The following is a 25906-nucleotide window of genomic DNA, read 5'->3' as shown; positions in this document are numbered from 1 at the left end:
AATATTTGAAAGTTTCCCACGTTTTTACCCCACTATTAAAGATACTAGTATTCAATATTTAAGAATGCTTTTAGCTACTAGAGTATAGCATTTTAAAGTGGTTTCAAAAGTGGTTTGTTTTGAAATGATATCACGGATTTACTTCTTTTTTTTTCCTTTTTTTGTTAATTGCAGAATTGATAAGATGAGATTTTAGTTGAAGCCATTATAATGTAGGTTCACTAGAAATAAATACAAGATATAAGTAGTGAGACTAGATCTTTGAATTTAACGTGTGAGATGCCCCAGATTATACCATCTAGCTCTTCTAACACCTATGAAAACCTGCTTTCATTCTTTGAGTGGACAGTATCCAGGCAGTTGTCTGAGCAGTTGATAAATTTTATAACCTAAATTGATGATGAGCCCTTGATCTTAACTACGTTTGAAGATTTGGTAGACATTTTTTTTCCCTCCTCTTGAATGTTGATGCTTGTAGTTACGTAATATCCAGAAGGAGTAATGGAAATTGACCCTTTTAAGGAGTGAAGCAGTTAATTTGTCTGAAGAACTTTGATTTTAAACTGCTGAGATTTTAATTTGGCTGTATGTAGGACCAGTTAAGTGAATTTACATCAAGAGTAAATCACTGTTTTGTTTTTTTAACCTTAGGGGTATCTGGTGTTTGTTTCTCACAGCATTTAAGAAATATTGTCTAAAATAAGTACTTGCTGTGGTTACCATAATGCTATAAAACATGCAGTTAAACATTCTGATAACAGCCTGTTTGCGTGTGGTAGAGGAGTAAGGGGGCTGGGGGAAGAACAGAAGGATCCACCTATTTGAAAATCTGTGTTTTCAGTACAAAAATTACATCAGTTAAGAATTTTGCTGAGTTAGAATAAAGGTACATGACATTGTAATATGAACTCTGGGTATTAAGACAGTGTGCTACTTGTGGGTTAATACACCTTTTTTTTTCTTTTAGAAGAAAAAATCAGCACTCTTTGAAGTGTCTGAGGTTATACCAGTCATGACAAATAATTATGAAGAAAATATCCTGAAAGGTGTGCGAGATTCCAGCTATTCCTTGGAAAGTTCCATAGAGCTTTTACAGAAGGATGTGGTACAGCTCCATGCTCCTCGATACCAGTCTATGAGAAGGGTAAATTCTGTTTTTGTCTTGGTTTTGGTAGGTTTTTGTGAGTTAAACTTGGGTTTTTCTTCCTCCTAAGAATGGGTAGTTAACTATGGTCATAAATCTCTTTAAAAGTGGAATTTAAAAAAGCATGGATAACTTATGTGTTATTATGTTGGTAATTGTGGATGTTGTTGCTGTGATTCGTGGTTTATATTACTGTTCATTGGGATTTCCTTTTTCAGGGGAGAACATCATGCCCCTTATAAGTATGGAATTTTGCTAAACTTCTGCAGCTCATTGAAAGAAAGTTAGTCTGGGCAAACTTGAACAAGAGGTCCCCAGGATTAGTGGGCTTGTTGGGGAGGCTGGAGATAACCATATACTGGTCTGGAAGAGGTTAGTTGGCCTCAATAATCAGCATACAACAAAAATAGCATTTCACCTGTGATTAGAAGATAGTGATTCATATTAGAAGTTCTGATTTTGAAGAGTGGAAATAATGGTACAAGGACTTAAAAAAAAAGAAAAGACAAAAAATTAGAGCTTCAGTTGGAGTTTTCACCGTGCACTGAGTTAAGATCTTAATGTGAAAAACATTGGATTGAGTGATTATATGTGGACTCTATAAGAAGAATTAGAATTACGTCATGAGCTGTTCAGATTGTATACAGACTTCTTTAAAGACATAAAATGATACATGGTTGACCCTTGAACAACACAGATTTGCACCGACTGCCAGGATCCACTTATAAGCAGATTTTTTCAATAAATACATATACAATACTACTCAATCCACAGTTGGTTGAATTCACAGATGCAGGACTGTAGATGTATGGGGGGCTGGCTGTAAAGTTGTATGCTGAAATTTCGACTCTGGTCAGTGCCCTTCATGCCCAAGCTGTTCAAGGGTCAGCTGTATAGTGGACCTTTTGCACTTGTAAAATGTTTCTGTAGTCAAACCCTGTAAGTTGTGACATTACTTGTTACGGCTTTGTTTCTTTGAAAGTAATTTTTTTTTTTTTTTTTTTTTTTGGCGTTTTATAGGATGTAATTGGCTGTACTCAGGAGATGGATTTCATTCTTTGGCCTCGGAATGATATTGAAAAAATTGTCTGTCTCCTGTTCTCTCGGTGGAAAGAATCTGATGAGCCTTTTAGGCCTGTTCAGGTATTTTATTCGAAAATAAGTGTGGTGAACATGTAAACAAGTTGAAAACTCAGAATAGGGTCCAATTTAAGAAATTCTTTGGGAATACGCTCTCTAATTTACTTCATGAGTCCCTCCTCGCCTTTTGACTGTTGTAATGCAAGAATAGAAAGCGTTTGGATTATAGAATCTCTTGAGAATGAGGTGGTTCTAACTATCCACTGTGTCCTTGAAATTATGGTCAGAGAAAATCTTTTAAGGTAGACATTTGTTTATTTATAGAGGAGCCCATAGATGAACTTCAGAAAATCTCTTCCCCTGCACCACACACTCTCCTAAAATACTTTATACTTAACCCTGGTTGTCAAAGGAATCTAAGAAATGAATTAAGAAACCCTTTTCTAGGAGTTGATTTGCATATAAAACTTTATAGGAGAAAAGTAAATGTAATAGTGGTTCTTAATTAACTTTCCTTGACATCTTGCTATGTTTTGACTTGTCATTTGATGTGCTTGACAATTTCTAGTGCTTTATTTCAGGGCATTTACCTGGGTGTTGATGATTTTAATTTTATTTGTAGTATATATATATATGAATGGAAGGAAATAGAACAAGATCCACCAAAGTGTTAATCATGGTTAGTTTTAGGTCAGATATAGCTAACTTTTCCTTTTTTACTTAAATATATGTATGTGTTTCAGTAAATTTCTATATGAGCATACTTATTTAGCAATCAGAAAAACAAAGAAATAATTACATTTATTTAAAGACTCAACTTTATATACTAAGCTAAATATTAGAAGGCTTATTTTAAGCTAATTGCTTAGGAATATGAAAATTGTCATTGAAAAAATTTTGCATTTATCCATTACTATGAAGTATCTTTATAGTGCTTTCGGGTGTGATAGGCAAATTGGTATACTCCTCCTGTCCCCGTGGTAATGTTGCTACACATTGGCTCAAATTATCATTCCTTTTTCTAAGATTCATTTGACGGTAGTAAGTTGTAAAGATAATGCATAGGCGGCTAAATAGAGGTGAATGCATCATATATTTGTGTCTTTTAATAGATGACATCTGACTAACATGAATGTACTGGAGAATTTAAGTTGAATATAAAAGGCAGGAAGACGGGAATGGAAAAGGCATGTTTACATTGCTATCAGGGCATGTCTTACACCTGAACCGTAATTGCTCTCCAGAAGCACTACTAGGATTTTTTTTTTTTTTAGTTCAGAATTTCCCATTGGAAAAATTTAGGTCCATTTATCACAGTATATTTTTGAATTTCTAGTACCCTGTCTTTTCCTCTGAGACCTTTTTAAAAAAATCATTGTATGAAAATAGTCTTGTCTCAAGTAACTTTTCTTTAAAATCGTGGCTGTTATATTGAGTGTTGACTGTTCTAGGCTGTCTCTTAAATATATACATTGAATCTTAGTCGTTACAATAAACTAGGTAGATAGGGACCTCCTTTTGCAAAGAAATGTGAGTCAGAGATAAGGTAAATAATCCAAGGTCATGCAGTTAAGTGGCAGTCCAGACGTTAAGTCTAGACTGACTATAAAGCTTACGCTCTTAATTCGCTACCCTGTACTGTGGAAAGCCCTCCGAGTGATAAAACCTTAACTTACGGACTGAATATAAGCAGTAGGATATAGGTAATAGCTTTATAATTTTAGAATTCTACTGCAGTAAATAAGGTAACAATGTAAAAACAAATACACTTCTCTGAAGTAATTTAATATACATAAATATCCTGAATGAGAAGCTTTAAATAAAAATAACAGGTTTTTCTCTCAAGATACATGAGAAAAGGAGAAGTAAACTTTAACTCACACACTTTTTTTTTTTTTTTTTTGACTCGAAGCAGTTTAAAATCTGAATACTTCAGTCATGAGATTTAATAGGAACCAGAGTAAAGATTGTTTTAAAATATCCAGTTCTACTGTATTCATAGTGCTGTGAAGTACAGAGAAGTACTAGTAAAGTAGATCTCTGCTTTCCTCTTCATCCCTCATGCTGTTGCTTTAGGTTAGCTCTTCATCACACTATTAAAACATTCATTACTTTTCTTCCGGGACTTATTTCTTACATGGTACCTATGAGAGTTTTCTTTTGTGGACCATTTGGACCACAAATGGACCAAAAGTGTGGACCATTTCTTCCCAAATCTGGATATTCAAATAGGATAGAACTGAAGTGCCATAGAGATACAGGCAAGGCCTTTTCCAGTCTCACTCAAATCTCTCTTCAGTGTGATACTCTGCTGGCCTCTTCCGTCCACCCTGGTATTTGCCATATTGAAACACTTGAGGCTTTCTTGCTTGAGCAGTGTCTTGATTTTGACACTTGTGTTTGTGTAGGTTCTGTTTCCTAGAACGGCGTTTTCCAAATTACTTACCATTACTATTTTCCCCAAGGAAAATTACTGTCATCTTTCAAGGCCCAATCCAAAATCACCTCCTAATATTGCACTCGTTGTCTACTCTGTTAATTATTTCTTCTTTCTTCCCATAGCACTTTAACAGTAAGAACCCATTTTAGGTTTTTTACAAATAACCACATCTTATTGTGGGAAAGGTTTGAAGCATGTTAGGTCTTATATTTGTATGTGCTTTTCCTCTTCAGCAGTATGTGAGTCCCTTAAGGTTGAGATAGTCTTATTCATATTTTTCAGTATCTAATAACATGCTTTTTGTATTCTGAGCTCAATAAATATTTGAATTGTGCAGAGGTACAATTCAGTATTATATTTTACATACAATAGTACATAGGGGATACCATATCATCTTTTGCGTTATGGTTTATGAGGAAAACTACTGGGTAGTAAAATCCTAGATAGCAGGAACTGATTTTTTTTCCACGTTAGTATTTTCTGCTGTCTTTGACATAATAGAATAAAGATTGTTTGAACTGAATGGACTAATAATCATTTTTACAGTTCACTATCTAAATATCAGATTAAGGTTTCCAGGTTTCTTGAATTCCCCGTTAGCCTGGTGTTTTCACCTAGCATTTGGCCTCTTCACAGACATTTTGTGGGAGGATTGTGTTAATCTTCCTCATATTAAAAGATGAAAAGAATATTATGACTGACTTGATAACTGTTCTTCATAACATAAAAAAAAGTTTTTTAATCATCTGAAAAAATACATGTAAAAACGTTTTTTAAAAATTTGAGGGGTTCCTGTATCCTCAGGTGCTCATCCTTGTGAGGATTGGAAGCATATTTCAGGTGTGGGCTTTACATTTCGTTTACTCCTCCTAACTGATGGGTTAGAGCCCTGTTTTAAGTCTAAAAAAGTTAAGGGATTTGCACAGGCTGTATAAGTAGTGAGATGTGCAGCTGGGATTGGAATATAAATAGATTTCTTTCCAAGAACCATCTACAGTGTTCCTTATATGTTATAATAGGAAGAAGGGATGTGTCATTGGGCTTAAAATACTAAGGTAGGAGTCTTGAGCTGAGTGGGTTTGAAAGTCTGATTTTATGATATTTGGCTTAAAATCATTGAGTATTAGGATTTAGTCAGTTTGGTGTAGTTTTCCTTGAAGGTCAAATTATGAAGTGCTATCCAATAGAACTTTCTGTGATGAAGGAAATCTGTATCTCAAGAGACTAGAATGGAGGCCGCAAGCCACATGTGACTATTGATCATATTGATATGTGGCTAGTACTAAAGAACTGAATTTTAAATTGCATTTAATTAATATAAATTTAAGTAGCCTCTGTTGGTTACCATACTGAACAGCACAACTCTATGCATGAGTGCAGGTGATGTTTCAGGTGGTATAACATGTTTGTGGTTACACGTAAACATTTATATTTCTTAATTAGGCCAAATTTGAGTTTCATCACGGTGACTATGAAAAACAGTTTCTGCACGTACTGAGCCGAAAGGACAAGACTGGAATTGTTGTCAACAATCCTAACCAGTCAGTGTTTCTCTTCATTGACAGACAGCACTTGCAGGTAAGCTGTTTTTTACTTTTCCTTTTTTTTTTAAAAAACCACATAAGGGCTCATATTAAAAGCTTATTGGTTAGCAGACTGTTTTCTGTATGTTACTTAATTCTGTTTTGCTCCTTCAACATGGCATTAATTTTGAAGTTACTTAAAAACCAAGAAACAGACGTCCTGACCTTAACCTAGAACAATGGTTCCCAAACTTTGCTGCATATTAGAACTACCTGGGGAGCTTTTTTTTTTTTTAATAAATTTATTTATTTATTTATTTTTGCTGTGTTGGGTCTTCGTTTCTGTGCGAGGGCTTTCTCTTCATCGCGGTGCGCGGGCCTCTCACTGTTGCGGCCTTTCTTGTTGCAGCCTTTCTTGTTGCGGAGCACAGGCTCCAGACGCGCAGGCCCAGTAGTTGTGGCTCACGGGCCCAGTTGCTCCGCGGCACGTGGGATCTTCCCAGACCAGGGCTCGAACCCGTGTCCCCTGCATTGGCAGGCAGATTCTCAACCACTGCGCCACCAGGGAAGCCCTGGGGAGCTTTTAAAAGTCATGATTCCAGCGTGCAATAATCAGAATCTTTACTTTGAATAAAATCCTCAAGTGATTGATAACACATTATGTTTTGAGAAGCACTGGCCTAGACCTTTTAAATAAATATCTGAAAGGATGAGGCACATCTGTTTTTAAAAGGTCCACATGTGTTTTAAATAAGTACTTCCAATTTAAGTAGCAATCCAAGTATTCCAAATTGATTTTTATTCTGTAAAATGTGGTTTATTCTTACCAATCTAAGCCTAAATATCATTACTTAGAATTTATAGTAGATAATAGATACTTTGTTATTAACCTTTAAAAATGGCATCATTTAAATTTATTTAACATTCATTCAACAAATGAGCGGTAAGTGCCAGGCACTGTACGGCAATGAACAAGTTAGAAATTCCTTTTGGGTTGACATTCCATTGTGGGAGACCTAGAAGTAGATAAGTAAAATATATAGTTAGATAGTGGTAAGTGCTAAGAGAAAAGGGGGAATTACATAAACTGTTGGGTGTGAATTCTTAGATGGTGTCACCAGAGAAGGCCTCATTGAGAAGGTGATTTAAGACTTACTTTAAAAGTACACTATTAATTGCATTGTAGAACATTTTTGTTTTTATTTAAGAGCGAGTCTATGCAAGGTACTAGAAAAATACAAATGGGAATCATACTGCTACCTTCAAGGAGCTGATAGACTACTTGGGAAGATTGTACATTTTCCATCTTGTAAAAAGTTAAGTAATTATGGTGTAGGTACAAATAAAAAAACTGGGAATTAAGAAGAAGATTAATTTCACTGGAAGCATCTGGTAAAACTGATAGAAGAACCATACAATTTAGGTGGGATGTTTTTGGTTTTGGCCTTTTTTTTTGTTTGTTCTCAGTTTCTTCTTTACCTCAGCTCTCCTTTGGTGAATACTTTGTAGTTGACTCGTTTTTCCTTTTTAATTGCCTGTAGTGTACTTTCATTTGAGTTACTTGTTGAGAAAATACTGTATAGCAGGGTATTGACTTATATTGTGGAATCCACGACAGAGATTTTTAGTCATAGAAGATTTAATAATAACATACACTGGTGTAGCAACTTCATTTTCACGTGAATATATATGAGGTCAGTGATACTGTATAGAAATGACTAGTGAATTGAAGGAGTTTCTTGGCTAAATGAGTTAACAAATCATCTCTTTTTATGTATCGAGGTCAGGTGTTCTTAATGCTTTATGAAGCAAACAGCTTGAATCCTTTTAATGAAAAGAAAATTATAAGCTCATAAGCTAAATTTGGGTTGTAGGTAGGGTGTGACCAGTAGTCTCAGTTTGTCTGGAATGTCCTGGTTTTAATACTGGAAAGTCCCAAGTCCTGGAAACCCCTCAGTCAGTCCTGGACACACTGGGATCACTGGTGCCCCCTAGTTGTAGATGAATTTGTTCTTCAGCGCTCTTAGTCCCCTTCTTCCACTCAGGCTCTGTTCTCGATCTTCATAAGCTGGAGATGTGTTGCTGTATTTGCATTATATGGAAGAACTTCCACTAGTTCATGAGGGAATTGATATAATAGTGGTGGCCACCACCTGTAGTATACAGTCGATGCTTGAACAATTCGGGGGTTAAGGGTGCCAACCCCTGTAGAGTTTGCATATGACTTTTGACTCCTCATAAACTTAACTAGTCTCCTGTTGACTGGAAGCCTTACTAATCATGTAAATGGTCGATTAACACGTATTTTGTATGTTATGTGTGTTATATAGTCTTACAATAAAGCTGAACAGAAGATGTTAAAATCATAAGAGAAAATACACTTACAGTACTGTACTGTATTTATTGATACCTAAGTTTATGTATTTTATTTACAAGATGAATTGTCAGTAACTACAATATTCTTTTACACGATACAAAACACTAGGTGTTATATTAGTAACATCTACTAATTATATTAGTAACATTAGACATCAAAAAGGATAATGTGAAAAAAATTCATATTTATTTACAGGTATAATGATCCATATATTGATAATGAAGTGCAGTATGGTTGCTTTGTGGCAGCCTAGTGTAATCGATACGATTGCTTCTTGGTAGCCTAGCTGTCCACTAACGAATGCTAATGAATGAATCGTTATGAAAGTTTTATGGCATACAGTATTATAGTCATATTCATAATACAGTATTAGAAACATTGTAACATTTTTTTAAAAGCCACTTACCTGTGATGACAGGCTATGTCATTTCTCCAGTTGTGAGAGAGGCGTACTGTATGGTAATGTAATCCTTTGAAAAGCAAAGCAATAAAACAGGTAGAAAACTAACACATTAATTATATATTAAATGTCACTCACCTTATGCCTATGTAAGGATAGACTAGGGTCTGCAGTTGACCCTTGAATGACACAGGTTAGAGCTGTGCTGGTCCACTTAATACATGAAATTTTTTCAATAAATACATACTACAGTACTGCACGATCCGCAGTTGGTTGAATTCGTGGTTGGTTGAATCTGCTGATCTGGAACCGTGTATATGGAGGGAAGACTGTAAACTATATGCAGGTTTTTAACTGCAGGTAGGGTCGGTGCCCCAACCCCTGTGTTGTTCAAGGGTCATCTGTACATATATTTTACGCATTCATGACACACTAAACTTTTTTTTATATTTCTAGACTACATGGTTTGTCTATTTTTTCAAATTACCACAAATCTCCAAAATTTTTCCAATATATTTATTGGAAAAAATTTGCGTATAAGTGGACCTGAGCAGCCCAAACCCATGTTGTTCAAGAGTCAACTGTATTATGTACCAGACTCTATACTAAGAGCTTTACGTGTATGAGCTCATTTAATCCTCACGACAGTCTTCTGAGGTGTAGATCTTACTACTCCCATTTTATAGCTAAGGAAATCAAGAAATTAAGAAATTTGGTAAAAATCATCTAGCAGAGATCTTCTGCCCTTTATATCCTAATATAATATATATGATAAGGGCTAGAGCAAAAAAGAATTTTGAATGCGCAGTGGTATAGAGGCACATGCCTAGAGTCTGAATAGTCATAGGTAGCTAGTCTGCTTCAGACATTGGCAAAGGCAGTCTTCCGCCTTTTTTTTTTAAGAGGTGCTATAGTGAAAAGATGCAAAACTTTGAAGGCAGTTCTGGGTTCAGATTTCGTCTTCCACTTACTAGCTAGTGGTTATTTGTTTATCAGATGTTAGATGTTAAAATAGTAACTGCTTTTTAAAAAATACTTAGAGTTTGATTTAACTGTTAATACTTTGGCCTTCTAGTCCTTTCCCCCAGGATACGCTTAAATCTTTTTTACCTATTTCTAATCTCTCTACCGTCTACTCTCACCACATCTGCTGTCTTTCTGTATACAGATGTGATTGCAAACCTCTATTCAAATCTGTCTCCATGAAAGACAGACTTGCTACTTTTAGCAAGTAGTCTGTGTTTGACTTTCCCAACTTTCAATTTTTTATTCTGCATAAACTCTGTAAACATTTAGTTTATAATCATGTTTACTCTGTTTTCTCTATATTTTGTATGGCAAGGTTCTGTCCTAACTAGGCTAAGGTCCCTATGGATGGGAACCATAATTTCTTCCCTTACTCTACATGCTTTGTTACTGTGTCCATAAGTGCTTAATAAATTGTGGGGGATGGACTTCATGTGATAATCGGTCATTTATGTTAAAGTCTTTATTAAGAATATTAAAAAATTTTTTCCCCTTCCAGACTCCAAAAAACAAAGCTACAATCTTCAAGTTATGCAGCATCTGCCTCTACCTGCCACAGGAGCAGCTTACCCACTGGGCAGTTGGCACCATAGAGGATCACCTCCATCCTTATATGCCAGAATAGAGTGCTGACCAGCAAAATGGAGAAGATCAGAGAGTGCAGCAGCAGTTTTTTTTCTTTTTTTCTTACCACTTTATTCTTTCAGAGTTTAAAGAAAATGGACTCATGCACAGAACACTATGCATTTTGAAACTTGTTCATCCTGGATTTTTTTTTTTTTTATCATTTGTTATCTCAGAACTTAAATTAGATGTCTTCTGCACAGACTGTGTGAAAGAAGATGCTTTGCATATTTGCTGCACTGCATCAACATCTTACTAAAAATGTGAAATGAAAGGACTATTGTACACTGAAATGCTTAAATGTATCTGAAAGCACAAGGTGATACTCATTTTTGATAGTCTTTCCATTTGTGCTGGTTTTTGCCTCTTTGACATCTGTCATCAGTATTTGGAGGGTGAGAAGTGAATGTAACAGGTATAAATAACATTTTAAAAGCTTACAGCTTTGCTATAATCACATTGTTCCAGAGCACTGTCAGATTCATTCTAATGACCGGAAGTGGTTGTTTAAAAACAACAAAAAAAGAAAATACAACCATGGGAAAGAAATCTTAAATGAAAAAAGCATCTCATTGTAGGCATTCTTGCCTCATATATTACTGGGCCATGTTTGTTTCCTGGTACTCATAAATATATGTATTTTGTTTCCAGATCTCTTTCCCCAAGTTGCTGTTATGAAAGAGCATTCTGCTGAGTGTGGATACAGTTACACATTATTAAAGCAGATTTGGAGTCTGAAGTAGCTAAGCAGCTATAAAACTGAGAAATACATTCATAGCTGCAGAAACCATAATAGGTAGAGGACTTTCCTTTTGGTTTTTGTTCTGTTTTTTTGGTTTTAAAAAGAGATTTTTATTATAAAGGAAAAAATTCCAGTGAATTGTGCAGAAATACTGGTTTTTACACCACCCTAAAGGAAAACTTAGGGTTTTTTGAAGTAGAAAAGTTACTAAAGTTGGGATCTTAAATTGTGAAAACATACAAAAACACCATTGAGTGTCAAAGTTCTAAAAGGAGAACTCATTTTGTGCAATGAACATAAGGAAAGACTACTGTATAGTTTTGTTTTTTGGTTTTATTTTTCTTTTAAATGAAGAAAAGCTTTGCTTAAGGGTTGCATACTTTTATCGGAGTAAATCTGAATGATCCTGCTCCTTTGGAGTAAAACTTAGTGCTTACCAGTTTCCAATTGTATTTAGCTTCTGGTTGGAATTTGAATAAATGAAAACCTAAATAAAATAGGTGAAAGTTCCCTGATTATTCAGGTGAATACACAAAACTCGAAGTGGTAACTTTTCTTCTAAGTCGCTTGGGTACCCGTTATTGATGACCTTAGGAAGGTTTATAAACATGGCTAAACAGTAAACTCAGAAGAGAAGTTGGGTTTATAATTTCAACAGGTATGGGAATCAAGGACATTTTGTCAGCTTTTAACAATTACCATCCTGGCCTTAGGCCTGGCTTCATGGAAAAGAAAAAAATATTCTTAATTTCAGAATAATTGTTCACATGTTTTCTGATCAATTGAAAATTAGAATCTATTTGAAATTAACACTTTCTCATGGCTGGGTACTGTTCTAAGCTCTTATCTTAACCTAACAACCCTGAGGGGATCTAGATGCAGAGGTTTAAGGAACTTGCCCACACTCATTGTGAGTAGGGGAGGATTTAAAACCTGGCTGTCTGGCTCTGTAGAGTTAAAAGTTTTTACTTTAGAATAATTTTAATTGGGGAAGTTCTAAGTAATACAGAAAGCTCCTGTATAAACTTCACCCACAAAATAACTCTTGACATTTTGACGTTTTGTCTTTCTCCATATATTTACATTTTCTGAATCGTTTGGGAGTTTGATCCCTTCCCCCTCGGTACTCCATATATCCCAAGTACAAGGATATTCTTATTACCACAGTAAAATTATCAAACTCAAATGTAACAATGATATACTTTAATTTACCGTCCATGTTTCAGTTTTGTTGATTGTCCTCCTATCTTCGATTATGTGGGTTTTTTTTAATCTCCCTTTAGTTAGTACAGGATCATTGCATTCAGTTGTCATGTTTCTAGCCTCCTTTAATCTTGAACAGTTCCTCAGCTTTTGTTTAATGACCTTGACAGTTTTGAAGAGTACAGGCCAATTTTTTAAAACACAGAGTGTCCTTATTTTACATTTGAGTGATGTTCCTTCATGGTTAGATTTGGATTATGTATCCTGGCCAATACCCAATGTAAGTACCTTATGCCCCCTAAAGTTAATATCCAGAAACACACTGTCAGTGTACACTGTTGATTTTCATTTTAATTGGTCAACGTGATGTCCTATTTCCCTATTTTATAGTTATTATTTTATATCTACCCCTCCACATTTACCAGCATTCTGTTACAAGGAAGAGCTCTCCTGTCTCTGCTGTTTATTCAATATTATTACCTAAACAGTATGGACTCCCTTCCTTTTCAATGCTGTATAATTTTCATGCCTCTCGTCATTTTCTTGAGCACTTCTTTACTTTCAAAGCACAAGATACGTTCATCTTGTAATTTCCCTATCTCAGCCCCCAGCTCTGAAATCAGGTATTTCTCCAAGGAGCCCAAGTTACTTTTAGTGGGAAATACTAGATCTGGGTTTCCTGTGTGCTCACTGCTACTATCAAGTCTGCTTGTCCTTTCAGCAGACAGATCAGCATGTATTCTAATACAACCAAAGGATAATAAACCTTTAACTGTTGACTGTGTTTCCAGTTTCCAAAGTTGCTTTGGAACTTTATGATCTTCAGTCATGAAATGTTAACTAAGACCCCCTGATGGCAGAAACCAACTATTATGAATGCCATAGTCAGTAGAACTTCGAGAAATGGACTAAACAATTTGTGAACTTGGTCTTTCCAGTACTGCAGATTGGGAGATCCAAGATCTGCATGGTTTTATCCTAGGTACTAGAAAAGGGGCTAATAGTATGCTCCCCCCACCACTATAAAATATGCCAATCCTGTAATAAGTTCTCAATCAGAGAAAAGCAGTGCACCCACTGGACTATTTATCACTAATGTGCTTTGCCTTAAACTTTGTTGAGGACTGCAGTCTATTTTATTTTCCAATGTGGCCTATGGTTCACCTATTTTGAAGTTCCATAATCTTCAAATTGGGTTAAAAAAAAATGTAACATTTTAGAGCTGAGAAGGACCTACAATTTGTTAAGGATTAATCGTTAATTTGTATTTCTCCTTTATCTTAATATGAATTTTAGTTTCAAGGTAATCTTACCTCAAAATGGCCCTGCTAGCTTTGCTTTACCTGTTTTCAAAACAGTCTGAGCTAAGAATGTTTGCATCCAAGTATCATGTATGATTACAAACTAAAAGAGGCTTAGAATATAGACAACTCTATCCTATATTCCACTTGATCTCTATGGCATTTTCCCCAAAGAAAATATTTCTTAGCCACTTCTGGTTGTGCTAATTTATTTTGAAAATTATATTTGTTCAGGTCAGATTTACTCTGGACATTCATTGTTGAGTTTCTTTAGGTCACCCTGCTGTTCTCAGTTTCCCAGGTGTTTTGTGTGTCTGCCTTGTGCTATTAATTTTCCCGTGGCCTTGTTCATCAGATCCACAGAAACAAATGCAAGTGTTTTTCCTTGCTTCAGAACATGTGCTGTAATCACTATATCTTCTCCCATTTTAGCAGGTGACATGTACCTTGAAAAGAAACATTTAAATTTAGTTAACAGCAAATAGTTTTTAAAAGAGAAAGTTGTATGCATCTCATAACAGCCTTATGTTACTTATTTACTCCTAAATAGTTTAAGAATAATATCCTTTCTAATTTGAATGGCTGGTCCTGACCGAGTTATATCTTACTGATTCCTTATGCACACAAATTTCTTTTCCTAAAAATATAGGAAGGGGTTTTCAACTGCCTCCGCCCCCCCACACCGCCCTTTTTTTTTTTTAGTTTCCCACTTCATATTTATTTGGGGCTAGAGATTTCCTTGAGCTTTCACTTAATTGGCTTAACTTCCTAGGTGAAGTAACACTTGGTGTTAATATCTTGTCATATCAATATGCAGAATTTACTCAACTCTAAAATGACTTAATAAGAACTATAAGGAATTAATATGAGGCCCTTTTGAATCTCAGGCAGCTCTTGATGGTGGCCAATACTTTGGCAACACATACTTTGAAAGGCCAAAATTACGTTTGGCTTATTAAAAATCCTTTAGGATTGTAGCAGCAGTATCTTAGAAGATCATGAAATGCAGTGCTAGGTTGGAAGATCTCTGCTCGTAATAGAGGGTCTTAAGGCAAAGCAGAGTCATCAAGTGGTCTTACCCTTATCATGTGGAATAAGGTAAGGACTGCTGAATAGGCTCACCAGTGCCCGAGCAGATCCTTCTTTTTGTACGTCTTAATTTCAAAACACCATTTGCATCTTGTCCTGTGATTTGCTTACTGCACTCTCAATTTATTTCCATAGTAGAGAGGGACTGAAAGTTAGCCTAAGAAAAGGTTTAGATTGTTTAAAAACCTGATAACTGACATTATTTCCATTGCCCTTGTGATATATCACATTGCCTTTCCCACCCTAACCCCTGCCTCCCCTTCCAACAAAAATCTTTCTTCTCTTGCTTAGGTGGAAAAATCAATTGTCTTGAAACTAAATCCCCGGGCCCTGCACTCTTTAGTGAGCGGCACACTGGCAACAGTACTAGTTAATGTGGGAATTTAATTTTTTGCATCTGGAAGTGTTTGACCCCTGTGGGCATTTTCACAACAGTGAGTGACAAACCTGACATCTGGGGTTCTGCTTCCTTATCATGAGAGCATGTCTGTGCAGTTGCAGGAAAACATGAAGTATTGCAAAACTGGACATTTGTGTTCACCTTGTTACAAGGCAATGGCAATGTATACGTGAAGGTTTCCTCAACTTTTCTTTGATTTTTATTCTAGCTTTTCTCTATAAGTACTCAGTACAACCTTCATGAGACATTTGTACAAGTGGCACTTTTAAGGATTGTATGAAAAACAGTTAGAAACCGTGAGTTTGTGATGATTGTTTTCCCTACCAGTATGCATATTAGAAGCTGAATGTTTGCCTTTTTGAGTGTTTAGATCATTCCCTATTTATTACTGGTTATATTACTGATTACTTATTATTACTGATATATATTGTACTTGGAAATTAATTCCTCTAGTTCTAGATTCTAAAACCATGGAATATTTTAAGGTAAATCTATAGCTGCATTTAAGGATGACCAGCTAAGGGCACCTCATGTTTTATTTATGTTACAAATTATGTTTAGTCTCGGTTGTTTGAAATGAGTTACCACATTGGAAAAAGTTATTTGGGGTACAGTTTGTATACATACGTTATGTTCATGTCGACACTGACTCCGGGTGCTCCCCTTTCTGTGCACAGCAGAGCATATGTTGATACGACATCCACTAAGGTGGCTGTCATGCCACCATGGAGGGTGCCCATTTTATTGGTATGCTGCTCTTCTACTTTCACTTCACAAATCACTTTCCCAGGGACAGCAGAAACAACGGTCACCTAAGTGTAAAAAAAAAAGAATTTTGAATATTTGGTGGTATTAGAAAAGCCCAAACAGCCTAACAAGAACTATCATCGGATTAAACCAAGTCACCCCCAAAAAGTTGATTCAGTAATTGAAAATAAAGTTACCAATCTCTCTCTGATAGAAATTAACTCTGATGTAAACCGTTTTGAAATAAAAAGGAATATTTAGGGAAAAACAGGAGTAGTTCTTCTTAATCTCCACTCCTCTGCAGAAATCAAACATTCCGTCTGAGCTTTTCAGCCTTATGTACAACAACCTGGCATCTCTTAATGTCTCCTTAGAAATTTTGCACCAACAAAGCCAGCTGGTCCTTGTGATCTGTTAATCCATTATAGTTTTAATTTGGATGTTCCCTAGTTTTTGCACAAAGTAATTTTTTAGAATGACTTCATAATGAATGGTTTAAAACCATTTACTGGAAGAAACTGAGTAATTCAATGCATTACTAGAATAAGCTTATACCACAAACCTATTTTAATATAAAAAATGTTTGATAGAATCCAGCAAAGTTAAATTGCTGCTTTTAAGGTCCTGCGCCATTTATAGTATCATAATGAAAAAATTATATGAAAGATAAAATGTGGAACAATGAATTTAAAATGTTATATCAAACATCTTTAGAAAGGAAACTTAAGAAAAATAATAGAAATATGTTTCTTATATCCTACCTAAATTACTAGGAAAAAACATCATAGATAATATTTAGAAGCTGGAACTAAACTGTGAATGGAATGCGCTGCATCCAGCAACGTAATTCTCACCGTCACTAGAAGTGTTCAGGCAGAATATGGATGAATATTTGATGTGTCTGTTTGTAGATACAGGAAAGCATGTCTCAAGCATCAAATGGTTTAATTCTAGATAACTACCATTTATTGAGCACTTTCATGTCAGGCACTGTGCCAAAGTCTTTCCATATACTATATAACAAGGAAGGGGTTATTTCCAGTTTGTGTAACTTAAATTCAGAGTGGTTTACTCTCAAGGTCACCCAGGATGTGACAGAACTGAGATTCAGATCTAGGTCTGTCCACCTCCAAGTCTCCCTAGTTGCTAACTATAGAATCTCTAGGTATTCAGCGGCCTTTATGCTCCCACCAGGAAGACATTTCGGCATTTCACAAACTATGACTTTAGTTGTTTGCTGTTGTTTATCCCCTAGAAGGCCCTGATGTAAAACAGAAACAGAACTATAAAATATGAACCAACCTAAATAATATGTCATGTTTTGCTTAATGGGTAAATCAATGGAAAAGTAAACGTTAGAACAGGATCAAGTCTATTTATACAATAAATGACCTAGCCACAAGATGTCCTCATAAACTAATAATACACACCAAGCAAGCCCAAGGTGTAAACTCACCATATTGGGGGCATTTACCTGAGTCTATCAAGCACTGCAATCTAAAGATGAACGAGATCAAATCCCTGCTTTTAAGGGGTTCCCAGTCTAAAGGAATAGACACACATGCACACTGCAGTAGAGCGAATTACTGCAGATAGGATAAATACAGGTTGCTGGAAGTAAGGATCTTACTTATCAAAGTATGTTTTCAGGGCAGAGACATTAGGAAAGGCACCCTGGGGAATTATTTGTGGATTGAAGGACGGGCAGGAGTTAGGCAGGTGAAGACAGGAAAAAGCCAGGCAGTTCAAGAAATAGAATCGAATAGGAAAGCATCATAGTCACCAAAGGTAGTTAAGTGTAATTTTAAGGTATGGTGTGTTTAGTAGAGGTCAGTTCTTAAAGTTCCATTTTATTATCTAACTTTGGCTGGGATGACAAAAGGTAAAACAAATGTCAATTGGATTTTCTACTGCAGACTACTGATTTTGTTTTTTGTTTTTTGTTTTTTTTGGCTGTATCAGGTATTAATTGCAGCATGCGGGATCTTCGTTGCAGCGTGCGGGCTCAGTAGTTGCAGCACACGGGCTTAGTTGCCCCACAGCATGTGCAATCTTAGTTCCCTGACCAGGGATCAAACCCATGTCCCCTGCGTTGGAAGGCGGATTCTTAACCACTGGACCACCAGGGAAGTCCCCCAAAATACTGATTTTAATTTTTATCTTTTTCCACAACTTGAAAGGACAAAGGACATACTAAGATACAAAACATTGAAAATGTACATTGGAATAGAGATACTTTTGTACTGGTCAGCCAGATATGGCAGAGAAATGCTTTTATGTGTTGCCAATTCTTTTTGTTTTTTTTTGGCTGGGCTGCATGGCTTGTGGGATCCTAGATCCCTGACCAGGGACCGAACCTGGGGCCCTCAGCAGTGAAAGTGTGGAGTCCTAACCACTGGACTGCCAGGGAATTCCCTGTGTTGCCAATTCTTGTCTCCCTCAGTAAAAATAAGTAAACCAATGGAAGACAACAATGAAGGGATGTCCTACCCAACCTCCCAGAACTAAGAAACAGTCTTGGGGTGGAAGAAACCAATGGAGAGCTACCTGTCTGATGAAGAATGAGGCTGGGGGGAGGACACTATTTAAAAAAAAAAAAAAATAGCTCTCAGTCAAGACATAGGCTGTAGAGAGCACACGTGTTTATTTGGTTATTAACTATGGCTAACTTTGTGTGACAGACCGTGCTCAGAAATGTACATGCATTGTCTTACAGGCATTGAGACCCTGTCTCGATCCTCACAAATCTTTGAAGTAGATAGTGTTTTTATCTCCATTGGACCCAGGTGTCTCTGGCTTAACCACTATGCAAAACTGCCTCCCCTCACATCTCACCTGGACTGCTGCAGACAACTAGGACCTCATGCATCGGGAGGAAGATGGGTGTGTAGCCTTTTATGATGCCATGGGATCAGAAATATAGCTGCCATGGCCCCAGTAATCCTGCAGGTTGGATGACTGCAGTAGATCGGCAAGAACTTCTACGGCTCAGCCCGGTCTGACACAGCAGACTCCTCAGTTCAGCATAAAAATGGTCTTAAATGGACATGCGCTCATATAATCATCTGCCCCTTTTCTGTACGGCCTGCAGTGTACTGTCTCTGCCCTGCACCTCAGGCATTCACATGAGTTTATATGACTCATGCTACCACAGCATCCCCACCCCCCGCCACCCCTGACCTGCAGGCTCAAATTCCATCACAGAGAGATATGCTTCAGGTGACAAACACAGTCTCTCCTTTCCTCACTTAGCTTTTCAGTAAAGACATTGAGAAGGGATCCCTAATAGTCAACAGCAATGAAGGAGACAGTCCCTAATAGGAAGCTCTGCCCAGAACCCAGAATTATTCTTAGGCCTTGAGGTTTCCAATCTTTCTGGTCTTTAAGAGTCACTGCCTCACTGGGACTGCTGCTGATTGCTGAGCAGCACACACAGGGCCTCTGCTAATGGATAAAGAAACATATGTCTCTGGCTCTGTAAGGGTGTCTGTAACGGGCCTCAAGGAGTGTGGCACATGGCATGAGAAAACCTGCATGTATGTAAAAACGTGAGTCAACCAAGGAGACGGAATGCGAAAGACTGTATGTATGCACAAAAGCACAGAGAACATAGTATTAGTGGATGAGAATTTTGTGTATTTGTAAAGGAGGCTGTTTTCAAAGCAATTTGCCCTGATGATGGACACAGCTGATTTCATATGTGAAACAGTGCAGATACCAGAGGAAGTGTGTCTGAGGATGATGTAAAAATGCACCTGCATATAAGCAGGAAAAGAGGTAAAGAGTAGGATAGAAGGTTGGCAGTGTGATGGAGTGGCAACTGCAAGAAAAATAGTTGGAAGTTATGTTAAGGGGCCATAAAAGGGCATAAGCTATTCAAGAATTGTGGTTCAGCCATGCTGCTGTATCAGCCCAACATTTCAGTTTTATAATAAATGTATGTTTTAGTAGCTTAATTACACAGGTGACCAGACCAATAGTTAAGAGTACTAGCTCTGGAGCCAGACTTAGGCAAGATCCTTTTTTTTTTTTTTTTTTAGATTATTTTTGGCTGCATTGGGTCTTTGTTGCTGCGCGGGCTTTCTCTAGTTGCAGGGAGCGTGAGCTACTCTTCCTTTGAGGTGCGCGGGCTTAGTCACACGGGCTTAGTTGCTCCGTGGCATGTGGGATCTTCCGGGACCAAGGCTCAAACCCTTGTCCCCGGCATTACCAGACAGATTCTTAACCACTGCGCCACCAGGGAAGCCCCTTAGGCAAGATCCTTAACTGAGGTTTCCTAAGCTGTAAAGTGGAGATGATAGCACTACCCTCCTAGAGTTTTATAAAGATTAAGATAAAACTCAAATTAAGTTAGAACGGGGCCTGGCATATCATAGGTGATTAAAACATTATAATTCTCATCCTTATCAAAGTTGTGACTCAAACACAACCATCAAACTGAAAGTTGGTTTGGATAGTTTCACATGGATTTGCTTAAAACTGCCCAGTTGGAATTGTTTCTGTTGCCAAGATCAAGGATGACTTAATTACTAAATTCAGTGGATGCTTTTCAGCCTGTCCCTCACTTGACCTCTCGGCATTCTGCAACATCTACACTGTTTTCTGGCCTTTCCTGAACTCCCACGTTCACACCTCCGGATTCTTTTCCTCCTCCACTAGCCACTCCACATCCCCTTTGCTGGCTTGTATTCTGCAATGCCCGCCAGGAATCAGAGGGTCAACTAATCATTCAGACTCACAAGCCCACCAAAGGCTACGCTTGGTGCCAGTTTCACTCAGGATACAGGACAGTTTCTCTAAGGTTAGGTACTATAATACAATGTTAACACACAGGCAGGGAGCGGACAGCTTGGGTTTAGATCCCCCTTACTAGCTGTGAGGCCTTAGAAAAGTTAAGCTTCTATTTTCTCATGTGTAAAATGGGGATAATAATAGTACCTGCCTCATCGGGTTGTCGTGAGGATTAAACGAAATAATGTAGGTAAAATGTTTAGTGCAGCATCTGGCTCAGAGTGCTCAATAAATGTTAGTTATTACTGAAAATGCCAGAACTATGAAGATGACTCCAGCCCGCTTGCTTCTCAGAACTTTCACTCGGCTTATTTTTAGAGGCCCTGAAGGTGCTTTTCTGAAGGTGAATATGATCCTATCAGATCCCCTGCCTTCTACTCTGCAGTTCAGTTCCTTTCTGAGCATGCCCCAATGTACCTGACTGATTGTAAAAGTCCCAGCTACCAGATAAACGGCAAAGTCCCCTGATATGAGTGCTCAAGATGTATGTAGCAACTTTACAGGAGGGGAATAGTGATAAATCTAATGAGTGATGTAAGCCATGACCAATTTAAGGTAGTTAGATAAAAGGCCTTCTCAGGGCAAATACCCCAGTATATAGAACTGCCCCAAACCCTGGAGTCATCACTCCTCTTTCCCTCCTATCTCACTATCCAACTCATCAGCAAAGCCTGTCAGCTCTAGCTTCAAACAAATCCAGAATGCCAATCACCTTCCCAGCCCCCATCACCTACTCATACTTCCACTTGAATCCAAGCCGTCATTTCTCTCCAGTTGTTACAGAAGCCTCCCAAATTATCTCCCTACTTCTGCCCTTGCCCGCCTTTTGTCCATTCTCAGTCTTAGCAACAAGAGTGCTCCTTTTAAAATGCAAGTCAGGTTATATGACTCTTCTGTTCAAAACTCTCTAATGGAACTCCATTCCACTCAGAGTAAAAACCAAAGTCCTTACACAGTGAAGCCATACTTGGTTAGCTCATCTCCAAATCGTCCCTTCCTAGTCTCCTTGGGAATCCTCTTGAAACACTGCAAGCAGACAGTGTGGTAAAGTCCCAGGGCCTTTATATTTGCTGTTCCCCTGCCTGGATCAATCTTCCCCTTGGAGTATCTATTACGTGCTCAGATCTTCACTATTTCAGCGACATCTTCCAAGATGACAGTATTTAAAACTGAACTTTCAAAAAAATAATTCCACAGGAATACATATTTCAGGGAAAAATACTCTCCTGTCCCAATATTGCCTATCATTGCTCTCTGCTTTATCTTCTTTTATAGCACTTATTACCATCTAACATACTATATATTTTATTTACTTATTTTGTTCAGTGTTTGATTTACCACAATACAACATAAGTTTCACGAGTGGTAGGGTTTTTGTCAGTTTTGTTCACTGGTATATCCCTGGTGCCGAGAATGGTGCCTGGCACATAGTAGATACTCAAATGTTTGTTGAATGAATGAATACATTCAAATCTGAAGGTCAACTAAGAGCATTCTACAACAATATGCCCAACATTTAGTAGCTTCAGCAACTGATTGAACAAACCATAGGGAGTATCTTCTATGTGAAAGACATTCTTACTAGGCACTGACAAATGCTTATTAAGCATCTGCTATGGACTTGCTCCCAAAGAGCTCTCAGTGAGGAGAGGGAAGACAGAAAAAGCAACAGATATTTTCAATAATGAATAGTAAGTCCTATGATAAAAGTTATCATAGGAAAGTTCTGGAGATGGATGGTGGTGATGGTTGTAAACCAGGTGAATGCAATAATTACTATTGAATACTTTAATATGGTTAAGATGGTGAACTTTATGTGTATTTTACTACAATTTTAAAAAGGGGGTATACAACATCAATGTTTTCTGAAATTATTTATTCATAGGACTCTTTTTTCTCAGGGCACATCTGATGGGGCTGTTCCTTGGAACCCACTTTTTCTCCTCTCCCAGACGATAAACTCCTAGAGGGCGAGGAATTGTGATTGGCATTTCTTTATAACCTAGAGTACTTAGTTTGTTGACTGATTTAAAAGTGATCTTATAGCAAGAACAGGACACTTTCTTTTTTTGGCTTAAAACAAAGTCATTTATTAGATTTTGATTCTGTCAGTTGGCAATTTAGGCTGGGCTCAGCCAGCCAGTTCTCCTTTCGGGCTTGCCTGGACTCACTCTTGTTTCTACAGGCAGCTGGCAGATTGCTAGGAGCTGGTTGACTTAGATGGCGTAATTCACAAGTATGGTGCTTGGTGCTGGCAGTTGGCTGGAGTGATGGGAGTGACAGACCACATGTAGGACATTTATTTTGCGTGTTGGTTTTTCTGTATCAGTGTTTTATAAAAGATAGGTTTTGTGGGTATTTATAAACACTGATAAAACAGAGGTTTTAAAAAAGAGAACAGGCTTAAATAAACAAGTTCTAATGTATGATCTCATGCACTGACTTGACATCTGTACCAGGACTAATTTTGCAATTTGCCTTTTTCAACAGATCATTTTTAGAGGAACAGAAAGTCACCATCATTTATCAGATTCTATATGCCAGGTCAAAACATCTGTCCAAAAAACAAAATCCCCACTGGAATATTATCAGCCAAATTTTCAAGTGTTATTCTACTTGATTCATTGACTTTGTGGGAGTGGGTGATGGAGCAAACTTGACACAATAGTACTGTACATCTCACTTGCTTCTTACACCCAGAAACATTATTCCTTCTCACCTTTGCAAAAGGAATGAGGTATAGAGGACAAGTGTGTCTGAGAGACCATATACATCTTTACTCCAATTTAGTTTTAACAATATTCTTGCATTTTAAAATCCTGCACTTAAAAGTGAGCATTTCTTGCCTTGAAAAATCTCTGGTGTCATATTTAAATCACCAAAGGGACAATTCTTTGACATAAAATAATTTTGTCAGTCAAGGTCCAGTGAGGCACAAAAACCACACTAGTTATATTAAGAGACTTTAAAGAATTGTTGGGACTTCCCTGGTGGCGCAGTGGTTAAGAATCCGCCTGCCAAAGCAGCGGACAAGGGTTCGAGCCCTGGTCCGGGAAGATCCCACATGCCGCGGAGCAACTAAGCCCATGCGCCACAATTACTGAGCCTGCGCTCTAGAGCCTGCGAGCCACAACTACTGAAGCCCGCGCGCCTAGAGCCCATGCTCTGCAACAAGAGAAGCCACTGCAATGAGAAACCCGTGCACCGCAAAACGAAGAGTAGCCCCCACTCGCCGCAACTAGAGACCCAGTGCAGCCAAAAAATAAACTAATTAAAAAAGAAGAATTATTAACCAGAGATTTAGAGAAAGACCACATTCTGTTCCATGCCAACACATGTAGAAATCGCATGGTTTGAACAACCAACTCAAACTTCAGTGCAAAGACATGGTTTATATATTCTTATAAAGAACAAGAAAGTAGCAATTTATCTAGTTTTGACCTAGGACAAAATGAATGATAAGAGGATGGTTTAAGTCAAGTGTTCAAAACCTCAGCACTGTTGACGTTTGGAGTGGGTGATTCGCTGTCGTGGGGACGGGGGAGGGAACCTGTGCAGTGTGGGATGTTCAGCAGCATCCCTGGCCTCTAGCCACTGGATGCCAGTCCCACCCCTCCCACCACACTCCAGTTGTGATGATCAAAAATGTCTCCAGACACTGTCAAATGTCCCATGGGAAGCAAAACCACCCTCAAATGAGAACCACTGGTCTAGATCACGTTACCTTAAAATTTACGGTAAAAGAAACGATGTTCACGACTGGATTTATAGATCACTAAGCATAAACCTGTACTTTAGCCTGAGCAACTCTTCCCACACGAAAAGTAGACAACTACAAAATCCATTTTTGATAAAATTAACAAATACAGAGCACCTACTATGATACTGACCTGTGCAGTTAACATGGTAGCCACTAGTCACCTGTCAGTATTGAGCACTTGAAACATGGCTAGTATGAATTGAGATGTGCTGTAAGTGTAAAATTCACACGGGATTTCAAAGATTAAGTACAAAAAGTCAGTACTCTTTTCTACTGATTACATGTTAAATATTTTGGATATAATGAGTTACTTAAAATATTTTACTAAAATTTCACTTCTTTTTAAAATGTTTATAATATTGTAATAACAACTATATAATGTTACGATTATAAAATTATTATTATAAAATACCTCATTCAAAATGGAGTTGGGAAGCCCTGAAGGGGGAACTTTCCCCCACTTACCACTCCTCCTAGCTTACTTTATAAACCCCAGCGGGAAAAAGGAAGATTTTCTCCCCGTCCAGCAACAACCCAACTGCTGAGAAACCTCCGCAACTCAACCAATGAGACGACCACAGCCCCGGCTCTCCTCTCCTCCAGCGAACTTGTTCAAGACAGCTCCTCTCCTCGCTATAAAAGAACAGTTGAGGACTTGCCTATGGTTGGCCACAGTTTGCATGTCCCAAAGTGCAATTCCTCTGCTATTTTTGCTGGCTAAGCCACTTACGTTTTCGTTTTAAAGACAGATCAACGTAGGCACACCTAGCACATAACTGTGCTCCATTAAAGTAGTAATTATTATTACTAAGGTGAATTTAGGGACGCAGTCCAACAGAATCTAGCCAGAGACAATTTATTCAGCTCTCACCACGAGCCAAGCATGGTGCTTTCTTTCCCCTCATTAGAAACCGCGCCTTCGCCTCTAATACCTTTTCCAAACTTCTGTCAAAACCGAGAGCCTTGCCTGAGAACTTTATCGCCTCCAGCAGGCTCTTTGCCTTATAGCTCATCGTGGACCGTTCGCCGGCTCCCAGGCCCCACTCAAGAATGATTCTTGGAAGAGCAGGGAAGCCCGGAAGTTCGCAAAAGAACAAGGACAGAAAGGGCGAAGGGTTTGCAGCCTTCTGGGCCCGCGACGCGCTCCAAGTCCGCACTCGCGCGCACCCGCGGCCACGGTGCCACCGCAGCTCGCGCACTGACGTTCCGCGCCTCGTTGTGACCTCGCGCGCACGCGCTGTTTAGCCTTCGCCAGCCCG

At 37.9% G+C, this 25906-nt stretch overlaps 2 protein-coding genes across 3 annotated transcripts in view; one reads left to right on the top strand and one right to left on the bottom strand.

Moving 5' to 3' along the window:
• C11H6orf62 (chromosome 11 C6orf62 homolog) overlaps positions 1-11893 on the top strand; it is a 15054-nt gene extending 3161 nt beyond the window's left edge. For both annotated transcript variants that reach the window (XM_036870775.1, XM_036870774.1), the window contains exons 2-5: positions 968-1144; positions 2165-2287; positions 6108-6242; positions 10490-11893. In XM_036870775.1, coding sequence (XP_036726670.1) covers positions 968-1144; positions 2165-2287; positions 6108-6242; positions 10490-10615 — 561 coding nt within the window. In that variant the 3' untranslated portion in view covers positions 10616-11893. The remainder of the gene's footprint in view (positions 1-967; positions 1145-2164; positions 2288-6107; positions 6243-10489) is intronic.
• Positions 11442-25857, bottom strand: ACOT13 (acyl-CoA thioesterase 13). Its single transcript, XM_036870776.1, has 3 exons — positions 25580-25857; positions 15977-16161; positions 11442-14306 (listed from the first exon to the last, which is right to left on the bottom strand). Exons 1-3 carry the CDS (start codon positions 25658-25660, stop codon positions 14150-14152), a joined length of 423 nt encoding a protein of 140 aa, XP_036726671.1. The 5' UTR covers positions 25661-25857; the 3' UTR covers positions 11442-14149.
• Between the last annotated feature and the right edge of the window lie 49 nt (positions 25858-25906).

Source organism: Balaenoptera musculus, chromosome 11 (genome assembly GCF_009873245.2).
Source record: "Balaenoptera musculus isolate JJ_BM4_2016_0621 chromosome 11, mBalMus1.pri.v3, whole genome shotgun sequence".
Taxonomy (NCBI): Eukaryota; Metazoa; Chordata; class Mammalia; order Artiodactyla; family Balaenopteridae; genus Balaenoptera; species Balaenoptera musculus.
The sequence above is the reverse complement of the archived record's forward strand: the minus strand, read 5'-3'. Positions and strand labels throughout refer to the sequence as shown.

Bases quoted from the DNA above. Each gene is read 5' to 3' on its own strand.
- ACOT13 (XM_036870776.1), bottom strand. From the start codon at position 25,660: ATGAGCTATAAGGCAAAGAGCCTGCTGGAGGCGATAAAGTTCTCAGGC. The intron at 16,162-25,579 runs GTATTAGAGGCG...TTTTACACTTAG, and splicing joins TTGACAGAAGTTTGGAAAAG to GTGACCGTTGTTTCTGCTGT. The intron at 14,307-15,976 runs GTATGTATACAA...TTTCTTTTCAAG, and splicing joins AGTGTCGACATGAACATAAC to GTACATGTCACCTGCTAAAA.